Source organism: Elaeis guineensis, chromosome 6 (assembly GCF_000442705.2).
Source record: "Elaeis guineensis isolate ETL-2024a chromosome 6, EG11, whole genome shotgun sequence".
NCBI classification, from domain to species: domain Eukaryota; kingdom Viridiplantae; phylum Streptophyta; class Magnoliopsida; order Arecales; family Arecaceae; genus Elaeis; species Elaeis guineensis.
The window spans coordinates 13439011-13461185 of record NC_025998.2 but is presented as its reverse complement, the minus strand read 5'-3'; the positions used below and the strand labels follow the sequence as shown (position 1 = coordinate 13461185).

Sequence of the window (22175 nt, the reverse complement as noted above, 5' to 3'; positions counted from 1 at the left end):
TCTATCTTCTTTCACAATATTGACAATTCGATCATACAATGACCGTTTTAAGACATATACAAATGGATGAAAGAAACAGCTAGAGTGCTTTGAGATCTGTATAAAATAATATACAATATTTGATGCCATAAAATAAGATCAATCATTTTTTTGCATGAAAAATACGATCCAAATCTCCGTAAACGAGCAAAAGTCTTATCAATATTATTTAAACAATATTGATATTCAACTTAGAAGCATTTGGAGGAGCATGGACTCTCTATGAATTTTCATTAAGAAAAAAAATTTCACCATCATCTTGAATAAAGTTAGCTGTAGAGTTTATCGAATTAACATTTCATTTAATTCAGTACTTAACCATTTTAATAATAAAAATAGAAATCTCAATACTCTTTTTCTTTTCTCTACAAAGATAAGGGGAAAATTGAAGTGCCAATACAATCTCTTATTTAAGAAAAATTTAACAGTAACATTATATAAGGAAAATGTAGGAAGAAATTATTCATCCTTTTCTCATGTGCATTGGACATGCTCATGCTAGCGCCCCCAAATAAAAATTTTAATAATATTATATACTTGAAGTGATTATGAAATTAATGCATTTGTCATGTTGAAAATTAATGTGCAAAAAGTCAAAGTTGTCATTCATATCGTACCAAATTTTGTGCCATATGACTGTTTTATGCTTACAGCAAGTATTTAAGAGATGTTGCAATGCACTGTGTTCTCTGAAATATGACCCATATATTAAAGGAACAATTGGAATGATATAATAGGTGAGGTACCAGGCTAATTTTAAATAGATAATTTAAAAGATCATATCAATTACAGCCCTCCTTTATTTCCCTTTCATTTTTGGCCCTTCCTCTTTAAATACTCAAAGTGTACAACCTCTCTTTCTCATCCATGAGAGGGATATCGCAAATGTGGGCAAATATTTAAACACAAAAAAAAGGTTTTACAAATGAAATATATGACGGTGCAAGGATCATGATTGATTACAGGAAATGACTATGAGAGAGCTTATCATTGCATATGTGGGTGTGTGTTTATATTTGAGAGCTAACACTTAATTGCATGTGGTAGTTGGTCCCCAATGAAAGCACATAGAATAAATTTGATTTTTAGACAAGCATAGAAATTCTATCCATGATCTTGGAAAAAGCTATCTAATCCTAACAAAGGACCGTTAGGCATATAAGTACTGGAACGTTTCCTTCTCAAAATGATGCGACTTCCAAAGAAAGTTTGACGTGGCTTGTGGAACTCCAAGGACATCTTATAAAATTGTAGAACAAAATTTAGGATAAAACACATGCATACAATTAGTTTCATTATTTTGTCTTGGTAAAATTTAGATTCTAATATCAATTTACTGAAGCAAAAGATGCTGATCAATATAGTCGATGCACGCATATATTAGATTTTGATCTTTATTTAAATTTTCGTAAATTAGAGTTTGGATCTTTTCTATTTGTGTTTAAATATGGAGAAATCCAATGAAAGGGAGAGCATATGATCAAACCGGCTCAAGTATAATATATCTTGCCTTATATAATCACTCGTTAATTGCTCTAAACTCTATAAAATATCCAAAAGCCAGCTAATACAATATAGCATCATATCAATCCATAAATATGAAAACGACTTTTGACATATGGGTCGAGATATGGACTTTATTACCATGATGCTTGTTTTGAGCCAGGTTGGCCCGGGGGCCTGAAGGACCTTTCAGTCTTTTTCACCGAAAAAAAACAGCTGGGCTCCACCACCCATTCATTCTCTGGGCTCCACCTCTTCTTTTAAACGCCCATCCACAATAAATCGACGTGTTTCGGGTGCTACGTATTTATGTCCATGTTAAACCCACCCAAAAAAATCGTCCAGAAAGAAGAAGGAAAAAAAAAAAAAGACAAAAGGAAGCTGGCGCCCGCTGACTGCTCGTGAGGCACTGCTTCACCGCGCACAGCCGAAGAACGTCTCCAATCCGCTCTCTCTCCAGCGCTCAAGAATATAGAAGCAAGCTAGAGAGGGAAAAACCCCCAAAATCCGAAGCGGAGCGCTCTGCCTCTCTCTCCCTTTCTCTCTGTCGCTCTTGCTCCTATGGAGGAGCTGCCGGCCTCCCGCATCGGCGGCACGGCAACCTCCAAGAAGGCGGCCCGGGCAGCATCCAAGAAGGCGGCCGCGGCGGCGAAATCGGCCTACGACGATGTGTTCGGCGGGCCGCCGCGGTACGCGGTGCCGTTCGCCGCCCGATTAGACGACTACTCCGAGATATTCGGCGGCCTCGCCGGTTCGTGCTTCATTCCCGTGCTTGACCTCCCGCCGACCATGGATGGCCTCGACGATGCTCCGGTCGATGCCTGGAGGTCCGGCTTTGATTATGCTGAGATTTTTCGGGGGTTCGATGGCGGGGAGTTCGTGGTTTCCTATCAGGAATTGTTCGCGGAGCCCAACAAGGAGGAGGTTTCTTTTTCGGATGAGAGGTCTGGCCTTACTTGTTGATTTCTTGATATTTTCATGGTTAGATGAGTTATCTTCTATGGAAATAAAAAATTTGTATGTTTGTGCTTTTAGTTAATCTATTGTTCAAAGTGTGTGATTAACTTAGGTAGTTGGGAGGGCTCATGCCCAATTTCTTGGTCAAACAAGCTGCCTTAGAGAGGTGTTTGTTCCTTTGCATCTAAATGGTTAAATGACATTTAGGCAACTTGGGGATTTATATGGAGCTAGCTGTTCGTTTCATGGAGGTAAATAAAGCATGAGTTCTGCTTCGCAATGTTGTATCTGGCCACTTCTATATTGCTTGGCTTAGAAAAGCAAAATAGAGCAGGTTACCGTGGAAGATTCTGTTTTGTTGTTTGTTCATTCAATCCCTCTTCATGAGATGTTCTTCGTGTCATTTCATTTGAAAGCATCTAATTGGATGGGGTGGCTGTTCGATGATTTGTTATTATAACTAGCTTTGTGCGGTGAAGAATAATCGAATTTATTGGGGGTTAACGATTTTTGACAAGTATAGCAGCTAAGCAAACTGGCATATTGTATACCAAATAAATTGTGAAACAGGGCATGAACTTTTGGTATCATCTGTTAATTATATGTTCAATGTGATAGTCCTATTTGTTGTTCAGAGGAAAGTACAAGTTTGTTAAGTACAATGAATTTAGTCATCCCCATATCATTTTGGATTTTGCGACAAATATAATTTGTTTTACTACGTCCGATATGGATATGAATGGTGTAGACAATTCTAAAGGGCTAAAAGAGGGGACGAGACGAAAGAAAGCTTAGATGAATTGTGGGAAGGGAGTTGAAAAGCCTTTCCATCTCAGAGCCCTTAGCTTAAGATAGGACTGAAATAGAAAATAGAAAATAGAATTGCTATAACTGATACAAATAGGAGGAATATAATGATTGTCTCAATGATATATTTTTACCCACCCTCTAAAAGGTAAATTTAGTTTATATGTATATTCAATTTTTTTTTTCTTTTCTGACACTTGAACCTCCAGCTACTTTCTTCTTCCCCTCCCTTTTCTCCTTCATTTTTCTTTTTTATTTTACAGCGGGTATCATCATTGCACCCCTTACCTTATAGGATTTACAGCTTTTTTTTGACCCTCCAGGTTAACTTACTGTAAGTGCAGACTTTGTTTTGCATATGGATTTTACCAAGTATATATGTCAAAATAGCCATTAATATATTTCAGGGTGATTGTTTTAGTTGGCATTCATTATCTTATGCCTATTTTACATTCGCCACTTTTGGTTGATTTTTCTTCTAGGAGGTATATGAGTTCATTATCTTCAACAAAACAAAGATGAAGCTAAACTTCTCTAATTGCTGCGAAAGTTTTTGTTATCTCACTTCTTATATTGCCTAATCCTTCAAGTTGTTCTCTTTTTGTTACACTTGTAGGCATGATAATGGGCAAGACCTTAGTTACCCTATTTGGTGGTGGGTGCAGGAGAGAATTCGGTGTAGGGAAATAAATCAGCCTGAAGTATGATATCTAAGCTAGAGCCTATCCTTAAAAGTAATAGCTAAGGTAGGGGAAATAAAGGTGCCAGTTCGGGACAGCCATAGTCATGGTCCTAGGTGGTGGGGTGGGGTAAGTTGATAGAGGTTGAGCAGAACAGAAAAGTTTGGCACATTGCCTTGTAGTGGACTAAAAGAGGAGGAAGGAGTGGAGGAAAGGGAAGAGTAGAGGAGTGGAAAAGGGAGAATAAGGAGAGGATGAGAGAGGAGGAGGAGAGCAGGCAGCCAGATAATAATGAGTAAAGAATAGAGGGATTATGGAAACTTGTACGTATTTTACTATAGCCATGCAAAACCAGCAAAACGAGACATCCAGAAGGTCCAAAAACACTTTGTTCATGCTTCAAAATGATTTCCACTTTATTTTCTTGACCTATTTTATTTAACTGTTTCTTGATGGTTCCTTATTTAATTGATATATTTTGGGTTTTTTACAATGTCAATTGTAGCTGTTGAAATATGGCCTAAACCAACAAAACTGCTGGAACTACCAAATTGGAATTCATTTGGCCTGGAAAACTTAGTGTCAGGAATCTTTTGCTTGGGGGACGACACCCCTTTGGGAATCTTGATGGAAACTCATCTGTAAATCCACTTATTTGTTAATAAATAAATAAATAAATAAAAGACTGACTTCCCTGCACCTAATCTTCTCCTGCACCAGCATCCATTTTTGCAACTAAGGGCTGAAATCGAAATTTAAATCAACTTTTCAAATCCTTTTTGCAAGTTCCCTTAAACCCTTTTTTTCCACTTCATCTCATTGTTTTTACCTTGGTATGAAATGTTTAAACCCTCATGGAGAAACCCCAAAATCAGATTGAGCCCATTATTCATTGTACCACAATCATATCACACCTTATTATGCCCTTCTTTTGTCTTTTTCTGACATCCATAATTTGCTTGGACAAAAATCTTAGGAAAATAGAAATTTCTAGCAAACAAGAGTTTTGACATGTCTTTCTTTAAAATCCTTCCAAGACCAACTAAATGTTGGTTCCTTGTGTCTTAGATCTGCCTCCATCTTCATTAATAACTTTTACTTCAGATTCTGATGTCTACTATTCAAATTAAATTAACTTTGAGTTATATTATGAAAAAAAGTAAAAAAATGTTGCACTTTTTTAACATTTTGGTCACCCTGAAAAAGAAGGCCTTGTTGCCAATATTTTCTTACACTAATTCGTTGTTTGAACACAATTATTGATTTTGTCTTGCCCAACATTCATCATATGCATTCTAATCCATTTTAAACTTTTAAATCAGAGCTTTCCCTTCAAAAATTGCTCAACTAATTTTTTTTGCTTCTAGTTCAGAAGCTGTTGGATGCAGCCATAGAGTACCATGGTTGATCAATGCAAAATTTACTGAGGTAGCAACAACAAATAGGGATGCGCTCTGTATGTTGATAATTTCCGTATGCACTATTAAGAGAAATGTGCATTAGATTTCTTTTCTGAAACATACGAAGCTCCTTCCTGTTCATTCTTGGAAAACATTGAAGAATACTCCTGAATATAATGTCACTAGAAGGGACTTATCACATTCATGGACAGCATATAGAACTGCTTTTAGAAAATAAAAAAAAAAGAAGTCCTGTGTCTAATTGCTCTTATAGATTTGTAAAAATAGAAGTTATGTACTTCCATTTTGGTTCTGATGATTTTAAATTTGCATGATTGAAACTATTGCAGTTTATCTCTTTATCTGATATTGGAGCTAGGAAACCATTGTTCGGTTCCTTTAAAACATTTAATTCAGTCGTTTAGCTACCATGGATGTAGTTTTTTTCAGTTTCAGTTTTTCTTTTCTGAAACATATAAAACTCCTCCCTTCACATTCACAGAAAACATTAAAGAATACCCCTGAATATATTGTAACTAGAAAGTGCTTATCACAATCATGCACAGCATAAATAGCTGTTTTTTAGAAAATCAAAAAAAGTAGTCTGGTTATCTGGTACCTACATAACTCATATAGATTGGTGAAAATAGAAGTTCTGTACTTCCATTTTAGTTCTGATGATTTTAAACTTGCATGATTGAAATTATTGCAGTTTAGAACTTTATCTGATATGTGAACAAGGAAACCATTGTTCAGTACATGTAAAACATTTATTTCAGTCATTTAGCTACCATGGTTGTAGTTTTTTGCAGTTTTTTTACTCTGCTGGTATGGCAGCATCTTTGTTTTGCATGAATTTTCTGACTTAAATGTTCTATACAAATCTGATCATTTTGCTTCTTCTTCCTGTTTTCAATTTAATAGAGGACAAAGAAGAACTGGATTTGGCCCACAGATGACAGAAGTATCCAAATTTCCTCCAAAACATCCTAAAGGAGATAATGTGGCATGCACAGAAGAGGATCAATTCTCATCTAACTCTAATCATCCTGATGATGGCTTAAAACAGTTGAAGGTGTTATACAACAAGACAAGCCGAGGAAACATAGAAGATGCAATAAGCGGTAGAACTCATGTAACTCAACTTCATGCTGTTCCTGGATTTGCCGTTGTGGTTGATGGTTGCAACCCCCTGGAGAATAATGTGAGCAACAATCCTCCTGACATGGTCAATGGTGAGCTAGCTGATCTGGATCAAGGAAAAAAAGTTCCACCGACCTCTTCTGCTGACAATACAAAGAGTACAGGAAGTGACTTGAAAGCAGATCAGAAATTGCATGCCACTAAATTTTCTGCCTCACAAAGTGGTCATGCAAAAGCGAAGCACCATTCATGCTCTTCTAGCAATCAATCAACATGCACAGTAGATGTTTCTTCTGCGGATGCTTTGTATGTAAGTGTATCTGATATTAGTCTTCAGACACAACCCTTGCAAGTCCCACCACCATCAAGGCCACCACCTAAGTTATTTAATAAGCAGGGGCTTTGCTCAATTGAGACATATGCAAATGCCAGAACTGATTTAGATGAAGTAAAACTATGTAAACCCATTGCAAGTCATCAAACTCGATATGGTGTGGCCTCTTCCAAAGACCATGCACATCAGGAGTCTGTGAAAGGCAGCTCACCTTTTTTTGATGCGGAGGTGGATGCTAGTTCAGCTGCTGCAGCTTCTGCCGCTGCTATGAAAGAAGCAATGGAACTAGCTCAAGGTAGATTAAAAAGTGCAAAGGAGTCAATGGAGAGGAAACGTGATAATCTTCAGAGCCGCAGGTTGGGTCATTATGATGTTGTAAAATGTAATGGCAGGAAGGGGGACCATTCTACCCAAGAAGTAGAAAGCTTCAATGAAGAACGAACTCGGAAAACATTAGTAAAGCAGGGTAAAAAGATTGATGGCATTGCTTCAGAGGAAAGACATGAAGTCATAAGTGAAACCAAGAAAACTCTGGATTATGAAGAGAAAGAAGGGCATGTACTATCAGCTGAAGAGGATCAACGGTCAATTCAAGGGAATAGTTTTAAATTTTCTGAAGTGTCCCATAAGTTGGAAAAGAATTCTGGAAAGTGGAAAACAGATAAAGAATTCTATGAGCTGATAAATGATGAGAAGAATGATAAAATGGTCAGAGAGGTCTTTGATCAGAATATTATTGTGAAGAATACAAAAAAAACTGCAATGATTAGTGAAGACAAAGAAAATGTGAATAAAGATGCTGGACAGGCTTATGAGTGTAAAGGAATCGGGAAGTTGAGAGAAGGTGCTGGAAATAGTGAAAGGGCAGAAAATACTATGAAATTGAAAGATGGTAATATAGCTTGCAGGGAGGAAGAAATCAAGGAGGTACCAGATATGATTCCAGAGGCTTGTGTGCATGAAGAGAGCGCAAATATTCTAGAAGACGATCAGGATCCTGATGAAGAGGAAAATGACTTAAGGAAGATTCAAAAAGCCAGTGTTCATGGAGAAGACGTAAAGAAACGATTTACTAGTGATGAGGCTCCTGCATGCGAAGAGAGTGAAAAGACACTGAAACCTTTGGATGATGCTTGTAAGTTGGAGGAGAATTATGCCAGTGGAAATGAAAAAAGAAAGTTGGAAGCTGCTAATGAGGCTTGTGAAAGTGAAGACAATGAGGAGAAATTCGGTACAACTGATGTAACTTGTGTACCTTCTGAACATGAAGATAATTTGAATGTGGACAGCAGAACAGGTATTCGGGATGAAATCGAGAAGGAAATTAAAGTTCCTCATGGATCATGCATGTGGGAAGGAGACAACCTGGAAGCACCTCAGGCAGCTAGCCAGTGTGAAAATTCTGGTAAGGAAAGAATAAAAGGAAATGTTGAATGCTATCATGCAGAAAATGAACATAGATCAGAAGACACCTGGGTGCTGCATGAGCTGGAAGAAAGTAAAAGGGTAAATGTGACTCAAGAGGCATGTTTGCAGGTGAAAGATGAGTTAAAGCTCAAGGTGAATCCAGAAGCCGATGAGCTGGAAGGTGATTTGAAGGAACAGAAAACAGCAATAGGGGCCATGGAGCATGGAGAACAAGAGAAGAAAACAGGATCGGCAAAAGAGGCATGCTGCCAAGATTTCAATGAAATGAAAATGGTAGATGCTCAACTGGAATTTTTGCAAAAGGACAAGCAACAAGAGGGAGATCAAGCGTCGCTTCAGCTGGGAAATGAGCAGACTGTATTTGTAAGTGACCATGGAGAGGAAAGAAGCAAGGATGTTAAAGAATTTCACGTGGCATCTGATATTATTGAAGAAGTTAAAAAATTGAATGGAATTCGAGAGATCTTCCAGAGGGCTGCAGGCAGAGTTATGGAAGATGTTTGGCAGGCTTCTTTGTTGGCTAAGAATGGTGAAATACCAAATTCAGCTCAAGATGATATGGAGAGTAGTGCTTTGGCTTCTGATAGAACCACTAAAGATGTTCGGCAGGCTTCTTTGTTGGCTAAGAATGGTGAAATACCAAATTCAGCTCAAGATGATATGGAGAGTAGTGCTTTGGCTTCTGATAGAACCACTGAAGATGTTCGGCAAGCAGAGAAGCTTGCTGAGAAAGATAAAATGCCAAGTTCAGCTCCAGATGCTATGGAGAGTAGTGCTTTGGCATCTGACAGAACTGCTAACAATTTGCATAGAACAGAAGGAAGGAAAAATGAAAGAAGAATAGAAAGAGAAACAGATCAAGTGAAAGAGCAGGCAAGGAACTTCAAGGAACAGAAAGAGCGGGAGAGAGAAAGAGAAAAGGACAGATTCGCTGTTGAAAGAGCTACCCATGAAGCACAGGAGAGGACATTTGCTGAAGCCCGGGAAAGGGCAGAAAGGATAGCAGTGGAGAGGGTTATTGCTGAAGCTAGGCTAAGAGCACTAGCAGAGGCCCGAGAGAAAGCGGAGAACGCTTCTCGTGAAGCTCAGGAAAGATCACTAGCTGAGAAAGCTTTGAGAGAAGCTAGATTGAGGGTGGAGCGTGCTGCCATGGAGCGAGCAACTGCAGAAGCTCGGGAGCGTGCTGTAGAAAGAGCACTTGCTGAAAAAGCTGCTTCAGAAGCAAGAGAACGCATGGAGAGATTTAATGCCACTTCTAGGAACAAGATGAGGAAAGATAATGTGGCAGAGGATCATTTTAAGACCAGAGATAAGGTAGTTACTGGAACAAGGCTAAAACCTGGCTTGTGCACAAGTAGAATTATAATATGTAGTACCTCTCTAGTTCTGGCTTCATATTTTCAGATTGGATGTTCTTAAACTGTATGGCATTGGTTGATTGACTGATGTACCATGGCAGGACATGCAGGATGTTGCACATAGTGCACAGTTTCAAAGAAGTTCTTCTGGCAGTTGCCAAATATATTCAGATTTCAACGGTCAAGGTGATAACTGCTTCATTTTGATAATTCCCAGTGCCATCTATTTATACCATTTTGCCTTGGTGATGCATTTCCATGTCTCTTCTCCTCAACTTCATTACACTATCATTTTCTGATGATTAATTTTGAAACAGGTGAGGGTGAGTCAAATTTAAGATATAAAGCAAGACTTGAGAGGCATCAACGGACAGTTGAACGTGCAGTATGTGAAGTATCTAAAATTTTCATGCTTTTTTATGCTATTGGCCAATTATTTGTTTTAGTTTTGATTGCCTATGCCTTTCCTTAATTATTTGCATTGCTATTTTCAGGCAAAAGCTCTTGCAGAAAAGAATAGGCGTGATCTTCTTTCACAAAGGGAGCAGGCAGAAAGACATGTAATGACTTAATTCATGAAGGTTTATAGGACTAGCAGTATAGTGCACTTCTTTCAGTGACCATCCTTGAACTGTGGTTGCAGAGGTTAGCAGAGTATCTGGATGCTGAAGTCAAGAGATGGTCGAATGGAAAAGAAGGAAATTTGCGGGCTTTGCTGTCAACATTGCAATATGTAAGCATTCTTTTGTCTTTGATTTTATTACCATATATATCTAAGCATTGCATATCTATTTCACCGTGCCAGCTGCTTTCTTAGCTTGAAATGTATTAGGATAAATGGGTTAAACTACTTTTTCACTAGAATGAAGAACCAAGTGCCTACACTGAAATTCTTAACAGTTGGGTTTTCCTGAGGGGCAGAACCAATAAAACGTTGTAACCTCTTATGTCCAAAAAAAAAAAAGCCTAGGTATTTTCATGCTTATCTACCAGTAAAAACTTGAAGTGTATAATAGTTGCCATATTTTAGTATATGATGGCTTAAATTTGTAGACCGCTCGGATTCTTTTATGTCTTTAGATAGATTTGAAGAATTATTTATTATATCCTTAACTGAATCTTATTGTTGACATCAAATTCGTTCATACACCTTTAATGCAGTTAAATGTTTGAGGTCCACCTTCAATGTTGCACAACTCTATGTTATGGATATTTCATGCATTGAAGTTAAAAGAAATGGACCAATAGACTCCTGCATTTCTCTTATAAAAAGAATGCATAAGCTGAAAGCAGTAAGTATATGAAACCATGTATACAGAATTTAGTGGGTGAATGAAACTAGCGATGAGTGAGCTCGGCCTAGAAGTGAAAGGATGTTGGCTTGGAGTTCTGGAAAGTGAATGATGTTGGTTTGGAGTTTTGGAAAGTGGATGTATTAAGTAGTCTTCTATATATAATCATGCAGTTAGTACTTTCACTAACATATGCATGAAATATACCATGTCTGAATGAGAATTCTTGCCCAAGTTCTGCTTGTCTAGAGCTTCTATTCAATAGGGTGCTTATCTGGATTTTTTCTGATATAATAGGAAGATTAGGTGATTCCTGGGGAGTCTTTTATTTTGTTGTCTTCATGGTAGCATTATTTATTTTCATAAAAAGTTTTTGACTGCTACCAAGTTCTGTTAGCACCACAAAAGTTTCTCGTAGCCTTTCACTGGTTTGCGAATTTCAGTCTGCACCAGCAGCTAACAAGACTTTGATAACCATGTACATTGGCAGTGTTTTCACTTGATATTTTAATTGGCAGATCCTTGGGCCTGAGAGTGGCTGGCAGCCAATTCCATTGACAGATATTCTTACAGCTCCTGCTGTAAAGAAAGCCTACAGGAAGGCTACTCTTTGCGTTCATCCAGATAAATTGCAGCAGAGGGGTGCTAGCATTCAACAGAAGTACGTTTGTGAGAAGGTTTTTGATCTCCTTAAGGTATGTTCCTGAATAGGCTTGTCTTTTCCTGATTATGTAATTTAAAAACTTTTTTCATCTAGTAGTAAGATTCTTTACCCATGTTTATGATATTCGCAGAAAAGGATTACTATTATACATGATTGCTTTGAGTAATCACAGTTAGTTTCTGACTTGTTTGGTAATTATGAAGCTGGATGCTGGTAAAAGAAATCTGCATTTTAAGACAATATGCATGGAAGCATAATTGATGTTAAGATGTCCTTTTACAAAAACTAAATTGTTTAAAATTGTGATGATTGCCTTTATATTAAGAGTTTTGTACAAAATACCCTGTTAACAGTTGCTGGCAAGATGATGATGCATGGAGGATTTGAGCTTTATTGATGTGGACTAAAACTTATACATGCAATTTTATAAAATATTTTAGAATATGGAAGTGAAGCACATGCCTGGTTAAAGTAATTGGAAAAAAATGCTCAGTTATTAGATTGATAAATAAAAATCAGAAATTAAGTTAGCAGTTCATCAGAACTTGAATTTTGGCTATACTTTCATATGTTATATCATTAAAGAATAACTATATAATCAAGAAAAAAAAAAGGAAAAAGAGATGGGAGGAAACAAGTCGGCAAACTTGAACTAGGTTGAGACAAGCTTCTTTAAATTCTTCTTCTTCTTCTTCGTCTTCCTCTTTAGGAACACCACTAGTAGGCCTTCAATCATCCTTTAAAGAAATTGACAGAACAAAAGCAAGCAATAATTGTCTGAACCAAGAAACAAGTTAATTTGTTCTCTCATTCTTGTGTAACATGTCAGAACCTTGTCCAAAACCAACCAGAAGAAAGATACGGAGATCAGAATTGATAAATAGAAGTCCTCATTGATGTAGCTGAGTTCTGATGTCATTTCTTTCTGCAAAATGTAGCAAATTTAGATTCCACTAGTGTTCTGCAATGGAGGTGGAGAAATAGATGGATTCTTAGCAGACTTTAAAATGGAGGAATGAGAAATAATCAGAAGATTTAAGGGATTTCAATAGGAGTATTGCTGGAAAGGATCAAATGTTCCAGTTAACAGAGGCTTAAATTTAGTAACTGGAATCCAAGCAGGGAAGAGTATCATGTAGATTATGGTGATAGAGAGCAAAGGTAGACGACAATATAGAGAGACTACCATATATTATCACCCAAATAAGAATAGGTGGAGCTCTGCATCTTCTCCTCATCCTACATATCAAAAGTAAAAGAGAACGTTATATTTGTTATATTTGTTTATAATCTGAGAGATCCATTAGCTTGTATATTAATTAGAGCAACCTTATGCCGACATGGTGCAGTTTTATCTTTTGGCCAGACTACAATGACATCCTTCTGACCATAAGAGTGACAAAGAACTGACTATATCAGGACATTGTATAACTAGCTAGATTCGTGATTAGCAATTAATTTATATAGGAAACCATGGAAATGATATCGATAGGAATGAAGGGATAGGGCAATTAGGTAGAACCACCTTTTGTAGCATATGAAAGTCAACAGCAAAGATGAAAACAGACTTGCCATCTTACCCTCGCTGCAACCTTGGACTTTCATCTTTTAAGTTGTTATTTCTGGTTCCAGAAGTTTCATGGACTTCTTTGCTTGCACAATTTACAAGACTACATGATTCCACAACATTGTGCTCCCATAAGTTCTCTTCTGAGTTGTCCAGTTTCAGTTTTATATTCAGGAAAACTGGGAGCTCATTTTGGGATGTGAGATGCTCACAGGAAAGAGGGCGCTGGATTCAGGTCATGTCAGTAAATACTATGACATTTCTGAGGTGGATGTGTATCCAAAAGAATTTTTAAGCACAGCCTTTGTTAAATTATGGTTGTTATAGTTGCTTGATGTAAGGTTCACAGTCTATGTAGAGTAGAGCTCCTTTGCCATTTTCTCCAACCATATTGCACTTAGTAATTTCGGTGGATTGGCAGATTAGGCTTCTACATTCCTCTATTTGTGCATCATTAAAAATTGAAGTTTGCTCATGATTTTGCTGGTCAGTACTTGTATTGTCAAGGATGGCCTTGTATAAGAATCAATGACAAAATATGATTAATAATGCGAACCCAAGCCTTGTATATAATTGGTGCATTGTCAAACCATATATGCTTTCGTTCATTCTATGAGAATGAAAATGGTATTATGTCGGTGACTTGGTGTATAGATGGTTATCTGTACATATGCCTCTAGGTGTGGTTCTTAATTGGAAAATGAGCTCTTGGTAGCTATACAGAGGATTGCTTTGCTTTCTTCTCTTGTTTATGTTCATTTGCTTAATGAGTTTACTCGATTATATTGTTATTAGCCTACATATGCAAATAAATAATGTTTATTAAGGAGTCTTACTCATGCAAATTGAATCCTTCTTATCTTTATGCTGTTTTGGTTTTTTTCCCCAGTTGAAACCTTATACTACAACGTCTATTCTATGTTTTATAAAGGTTATATGCAGATAAAGCTCTACATAGCCATCGAAAAGTTTCACATGCATGATATCATATCGCCATTATATTCTCTTATATTTACACTGCTTTGGGAGTTATGCAGGAAGCTTGGAATAGATTCAACTCAGAAGAGCGATAGCAGATGGAACAGGTACTATATATTGTTCACAGTTCAAGCTTTAGCTGATTTTAGAGTAAGAGGCAATGTAATTTTGGATCCAGCAAGTTTGATAACATTGCTAAATTGTAATCATTCTTTTGCATTTATGTATATGTGTAGTTTCTAGTAGTTTGTATTAGAATTTTAGTCCTGCTCCAACGAGATATAACACAGAGCAAAAATGTTTCTATTGCAATGAAATCCATGGTGCAAGAAGTTCATCATTTTTCAGTTGGCCAATAATTTCTACCTACCTCTTTTTCCCAGATGACAGGTCGTTTGATTTTTTTATCATAATGACTCAAACAAATGCAGCATGTGGCATTCTGCACGTGCACGCGAAATTCTTAACTTGCTGGAAAACAACTGAAATTGGTGCTTATAAATGATGTTCAAAATAATCAATTTGGGTTGCTTAATGATGAGTTATAATAGATAAAATTAACTTCTGATTCAGAAAATGCTGGGGGATAGGTTATCATTTTGCTAACCCTGGTTAAGATTGTTACGTTGGAACATTGATGCAGACAAAGGGTATTTTGTAACACAACACGTGCACGCACACATTCACAGAGACAGAGACGGATAGAGAGGAAGAGCATTTCCAGCAACAATTTATATGAGATTATTCTTACACTTTTCTTTTCTTTCTTCCCGCTGGTCTGGTTAGACTAATACTATCTCGAAAGATGGCACTAAAACTTAAAACTGCATAAAGGAGTTGGACATATGACGCAATTTTCCATTTTTTTTTCTTTTTTCCGGTTCTCTTTAACAGTAATAGAAATATTCATCAACCATTTCATTGTTTTTTTTTTTATGTGGTTGATTGAAACCAGTCATTTTCATTGATTATTGAATTAGTAACGAAGCACAACCTGGCAGAAGTCTTCTAGCAGCGTCAGAGGAATAAAAAGGGACAAAAAAAAAAAAAAAAAAAGTCAAATGATGAGAATGTGCTCCACTAAATATTCATAATAAACTATAGAATAAATTATCATGATATTTCTCTAGGATCTATTCTTTTATGGATAAATATTATGAAAAAGTTGGTTAACTTTCTCATTGACTAATTTATGCATATTTTTATATTTTTTAAAATGGATAAGTTACTTTCTCATGGATAGTATTTACACATGAAATTGAAAAAATCTTATTCACTTATGAAGTGGCTAAATTATTTTTTCATCAATTAAAAAAATAATTTTTTTAATTCATTCCTAATATAATCTTATATTAATACAATATAATATAATATAATATATTATTATTATATAATAATATCTATATAATATATAATAATATATTATTATAATATAATATGCTATATTATATTTTAACATAGTATATTATAATATAATATACTATATTATTATAATATATTATAATAATATAATATATTATTATATATAATAATATATTATATTATATTAATACAAAATATTAATATTATATTAATATTAATTATTATATATAATAATATTTATATAATAAATATATTATGAGAAATATGGATTGATCTTAGCAATTTATTTAGGAAATTAGTAATGCAAAAAAATATGGCTAAAAGATTCTCGAACTATTTTTTAATGTATAGAAGAACATTGATAAATTATTTTTCTATCCAAATATTATTTAAAAAATATTTATTTAGAAAAATATATATCCTGAGTAAATTTTTTATCTTCAAAAGAATAGGTTCTCAAATTTTTACGATTTACACTTACCATCCAATAATTCTAATTTTTTCAATTAAATTTCAAAAGTTAAGTTTTTGTTACAAGATGTTCCAACCATCCAACAAAAATCTAATGCCATTAACGGTAACTATCAAATTACTTATTTATTTTTTATTTTAAAATTAAAAAATTATTAAAAAATTATAAGAACACTCTTTCAATAATTCATGATTTTCATTCAAATCTCAATACTTTTAAAACGTTACATGTGACTCCTCCCAGCTAACTACTATATCTACAATTGCTTATGAACCGGCCCCAAGGATTTGTTGTGGTGCATGAGACCTTCATTGAAACCCTCAACCCACAATAGAGATACAGGGTCACGAGAGAAAGGTATTGCCTACGAAATGCCCAAACATTTGTGAGTACTTTGCAAGACAGGAAAAAGAGCAAAAGAAAGGGTTACAGTCGAAGAATTGAAGATGCATTCCTTGCTGATGAACAACGTTTGAAGCAGCAGCCACCTTCCCGTTTGATTCCATCATCCCAAGCTAAGAAACAGAGTTCAATCTGCAGTCTCCTTGTTAACAGGACTAGGACTAATATCTCCCAAAGTAGCTAAAGGTCTCAAATTATTCCAGATTACAGAATGCCCCAGCAATGTTCTGTCTGATCCCAGGAGCTCCCCAAATTTGAAAGCAGGCGAGAATTTTTTGGAGGACAGCAAACAAAGAGCACCTCTGTTAGTAAGTTAATCCCAAGCTTGAAGCCTACAGATTGGTACTTTCCTTTTCTCTAAGTGCACCAGAAGTTTTCGAAAGTTTGAAGGCAGCATGTCCCCACCCCTCCACAAACCACAAACCCCCATCATCCCCGACCCAAAGTATTTTCCTCTCTCTCTTAACTGATCTAAATCAGATTTTTTTTAAGGCCCTATTTACTAAGAAAGGAAGAGGAATGGAAGGCACAATGTGATCTGCTTCCGTTCCTGCCAAAACACATCACAATACTATAATATAACCAACAGAAACATGTTTAATATTTTCTATCTTAAGTTATATTGGTGATTATAATATATTCATGGATTCCGGCGTAGATAGACAATTGGCCACATTGCAATAAAAATTTAAATTTTGAGATCTAATTAAAAAAACTAAAATTTTTGGAGGATAAATGTAAATCACAAAAATTTGAAAAGATGTCACTGTAATTTATCCTAAACTATATTCGCTTTATATGACCATACCACATGGTCTTCGTTCTAAGCTATTAGGACTTTCGAATCATTAAATTCATTTACTCTCTTCACATCTATTGCGGCAGAAATCTGTCTTGAGATCGGATTGACTGGAGGTCGGCGGCTACTGAAGGACTACGATGGCTAGATGGCAGCAGCAGGATCTATAAGAAAAGTCCTCGATCGGAGTTGGCTCCAGTGGAGATCCTTCAATGCTCAAATCAAATCTCTGGCATAGATGGAAAAAAGTGTGTAGCAAGAAAAGAGGTTTCGTACCTTGGAGATTCTTTATGGGTCTTTATTTATAGGCAAAAGCTGAAGAAAAATTAGATAGTTAGTCTTACTTTATCTGATGAAATTCGATTGTTATCCTTCTCTTATCTGAAGAGATTGCTTGTTATTTATTCATTATCCTCTCGTCATCATTTATTCCTAATGGTCATGTAATTTGAGGATCTGTGTGGGGGCTGAAGATCAACCTTTCCTGTTTTGTCGAATAAGATCAGCTTAAATACCTTGTTGAGTCGGAATTGAAGAGACGGCCGAGTCCCTACCGGATTTTAGATCAGAAACTGTCTGAAGTAAGTGAACCAGGAGAAGCTGACTAAATTCGAGGTACCTTCATGTTCTCGTATACCTCATGTCTTCGACTAGTACGAAATTACCCCCAACAACATCCATGCCGCATGTTCTCCTGCCTCAATGCCACAACGTAGGGGTATCAACATTTTATTCTACGATGGCGGCATCAAACATATCCTCCATAGAGTACTGAAACTTGAGGCCAAGGTCCATGACCTTCCTTGAGGCCAAGGTCCATGACCTTCCTCCATAGAGTACTCAATCCCTTTAAACCTACAAGAACAATTTTTATATATGTCCCATAAATCTCTTTTTTCCTTGAGAAAAATTTTAATGGTCATGGACACTACTCTAGTGGTCTTCTTCTTCTTTTTGATAAAACTGAGGAGCTAGTGTCTACATATTTAGTAGTAATAAAGTGAAAATACAAGAGTACATGCGGAGGTATAAGAGGTACCAAAAGAGGACACCAAAACTACTGTGACTACTACAAAAAATACAACACAAACAGCTAAGAGAAAGATAACAAAAAACTTTCTTTACAAGAAAAAGCTGAGCATGACCATAAACAGGTAGATGTCTGTGGAGCCGAGTGCTAATGCTACCGAATGCATCTACAGACGGTAATACAACTTATAACAGGTTGAGAATCCGGAAAAAAAGATGCAGTGAACAAGGGTATAAATGGTTGCTTATAAAAGATTGATAAGCTGGTGATCCATTGAAGATACATCAAAGTCCTTCCGTGTGATGCATAAAGAAAAACCAGAACTCCACTGGTCTTTTAGAGTGAACTCAGTGAAACCTGTTATTTTGTCAGTATAGCAGTATCTCATGAACCAGAGCACTGAAAGAAGCACTTATTTTTGGGGCATGTTGTACTGAGGATATCGCTCTTCAGTCGCAGCATGATGAGGAAAGCAAATGCATCTTCCATTTGCTTCCAAGTGCTTGAAGAGAAATATATGAGCAATCATATATAGTAAACACTATTTTGTAGTCTGAAATGCTTACGTGTTAATACAAAGAGTGGTCCAACGTCTATGGTGAAGACTAATCTGTACTCTGAAATGTATCTTCCTGTTGGGACCATTCAACCGACTCCCGACTTTGATCCTATATTGATCTTATGAACACAATACTCCGACTAACAATCAATTAACCGACCGACAGTCGGCTATTATCAACCAACAATGGACAATCACGACGATTCAGTTAATATCCGACTGATGACCATCGGCATATCAGAATCATCATCCGATGCTCATTCGGGTCTTCACAACTACTGACCTACTACTATTTCCGACACATAGTCGGCTTATCTTCCCATGATCACATAAGATCGGAATGTGTGGAACCTACACATCTAACTGTTATAAACGGTTATTGACTACGTGTCATGGTTATTAGTGGGCATAAACAGTCCATTAACTCCATAATTATGGCTCGATAATTTAGTATCATAAAAGTGGGATCACATGCTCGACAGTTACATCAAAATCATCTATAAAAAGGAGGTAAATGAACAGCATGGGTAAGACAATTCTGGACTGAAACTCTGCTAATTCAAATATTCTTTATCTGTTGTTCATTATTTTTCGCTGATTTAAGCATCGGAGAGTTTCTGTCGGATACAATTTCAGTCTGTGAGAATTTTATTTTGTAGATGCTCTTTATCGACGACAAGCGATGGGAGATTAGCCGCAATACTCCTAACACTCTCTCTTAATGGACGTCCATGGACCTTATTGTTGCTCCCCCTCCCACCCCACTAACACTAAAAACTATCCTTAGAGGTAGGGCGAGTACCTACTGGTCTGATCCCATTTAACTCCAAGCATTCTCGCCACAAAAGAGTCAAATTAGACATAGAATTACCATAACCAACTCATGATCCAGCCTCAATTAAAGGACCTATGCTGCAATATCCTTGATGTGTGCACGTGTGCACGCGCGTGGGAGATTTTTGTTTGTATCTACGTTGATCGTTATTATTTTTGCTTATACATAAAAAACAATATATTATGAGACCAATTGATACATTATCAATGTATTGGCACTGATCAATTACCAAAAACAAAAATATCAGCTTAAATATAGTTTATTAATTTATATTTATATTTTTTAAATATTTTGATATCTCAATCATTATATATCAACTAATGTCTTGGGATATATCAAATTACCAAGCATTCTACCTTGGGATATAGGCATCTACTACGGTACAAGTCATCCACGCCTATATGGCCAACGTATCACCAATTAAAACTTTTGCCCACCATGTAGAATTTTGAGCTAAATGATGGTAGATTAAGGAGTCGAATAAACTATCCAAGTACAAGCACTTAATCAGCATTCATACCCCATGTAATTTAGTTTCACATGGTTCTCCAACTTCCAAAGTAGAGCTATGGAGAACACACCACACATACACACACGTGTATATGCAAATAGATAGATAGACAGATAAATAGATAGATAGATTAATATGCTATGACTAATCAGCTTTTTTTCGACTAGGACTACTGATGGCGATGATTGTCAGTTCCAACCTCAATTTGGCCTCTCAAGTTCTCACACTATGTGCATCTGTCCACACTTCAAAAAGCCTACTCACATATATCTTGTCAGATACTTATAAGTAAAACACGGTTTAACAGAGTTTACTCTCTCAAATTAGACTTCACTTCTTACGATCTCAAAAAACTACGCATTCTAGATGTTGAACATGAGCTAAAAAATAATAAGCACAGCAGGAATTAATTAGTTCTCTCTTTTAATTTTGGTAGGTATTTTTCCACATGTTTGACATGAATAATTTTTCTAGCAATTTCATCAATGACCAATTTTGCTTACAATAATAATCTAGCTCCAAAAAGATAAGGAAAAAATTCGGTATTTTATACCTATGGCTTGATTATTTTTGAACATGTCGGACTCGACGGATCAAAGTGGATTGCCGGTGACTTAACCCTTGCTTAAAATAATCTAATTTGTCTAGTATACAAAAGATTCGTTGAATTGGACAATGTGAACGGAAGTTGGAGTTCACATTAAATTAATATTAAAAGGATGAACATGGCAACGGTGCGTTTTGGCAACAAAGCTAGGCTAACGAACAATGTTGGTATAGCAAATTGTGATCAAAATGGAGTTATCCAGAGAGTAGAACTTTCTTATACTTGGAGAAAGGAAGGATGCAAGCTCCACCAACTTTTTTAGAACCATGAAGTAAGTACAAATCTCAAGCAAGAGGCTTATGGCAAACAATGTGGGAGAGTGATTTTTTGAGCGATAGTTTGTATTAAAAAGAATGAGATTTCTATCTTATGAACTTAATTGTTTCTAATTTTGTATTATCAAACTGACAAATAGCGTTGTTATGAGCTCAGCAATGTAAGCTCACGAGCCAAAAACATCAAAATATATATATGAATTTCTTAGAACCCATTGTTAGCAGCAGAAAAATGTCTAGAAAATAAAAGAAAATCAAAATGGCACAGCACAACAAATTATACATGGTTTAACAGAATTTTCTATGTCCACAGGTTCAGGTTTATACTCTTTTCAATTAATTCACTGATCATTATACAGTATATGCAGTAATAAGATGAACATGATGGTAACAATGAAGAGGATAGGTGCCCAAATAATGCCCTTGATAGCACTAACAAAAGCCCGTCGTTAGCTGAATAGATTCTCCAATACTAGCAATCAATCAGCTTAGGAAGCCCTAGTTGCACCACTCTTCAACACGCCGAGTCCTCTTGCACTCTCAGAAAACTCTCACATGATGTATCATACTTATGATATATATATATATATATATATATATATATATATATATATATATATATATATATATATATATATATGCTTATTAGAAAAAGATAAGAAGCTTAAGTTTTTTTTTTTTTTTTTTGATGGAAGATATGAAGCCTAAGTTGGAAGAAGAAAAGAAGAGGGATGGCTAAAATAGATTCAGAGCAGTTGAAGCATAGGCACATATTCTTTTATATAATATTACAGAAAATGATCAAGTTCTTTATTTTCTCACAAACATCTCATGATTTTTTATGATGTGCACAAGCTGCACTGCAAAATGTTGTGCATCTTTAGATAGCCGCTATCACGATACAGACAGCCATCAAATAATATATACCATGTATGATATGGAATATATTTGGATGTCTTATTTGATGACCATCCATCTTTTAATGGTGGCTACCTATGGCTACATAGCCATTCTACAATATTGCATTGTGAAGGATCCATACCCCTTGTGCATGCCCTATTACCTGTGCTGCTTCCTTTTCTTTTCCCCTTTTTCTGTCTTTTTTTGCCGTTGGGGTGGATCCTGACATTCAAAAAAAAAAAAAAAAATGGAATAAAGTAAACAGAAGTTTAC

At 36.0% G+C, this 22175-nt stretch overlaps 1 protein-coding gene across 4 annotated transcripts; it reads left to right on the top strand.

Moving 5' to 3' along the window:
• The first annotated feature begins 1959 nt into the window (after positions 1–1959).
• Positions 1960–14490, top strand: LOC105047179 (uncharacterized). Of its 4 annotated transcripts, none has more exons than XM_010925987.4 (8): positions 1960–2486; positions 6311–9605; positions 9751–9835; positions 9967–10034; positions 10144–10209; positions 10293–10382; positions 11460–11636; positions 14210–14490. In XM_010925987.4, exons 1-8 carry the CDS (start codon positions 2104–2106, stop codon positions 14243–14245), a joined length of 4200 nt encoding a protein of 1399 aa, XP_010924289.2. In that variant the 5' UTR covers positions 1960–2103; the 3' UTR covers positions 14246–14490. The 4 variants fall into 4 exon arrangements, with proteins under 4 accessions (XP_010924289.2, XP_010924288.2, XP_073115324.1 ...); XM_010925986.4 differs by having other exon boundaries at positions 9967–10043; XM_073259223.1 differs by lacking the exon at positions 14210–14490 and adding an exon at positions 13335–13628 and having other exon boundaries at positions 9967–10043.
• The last annotated feature ends 7685 nt before the right edge of the window (positions 14491–22175 follow it).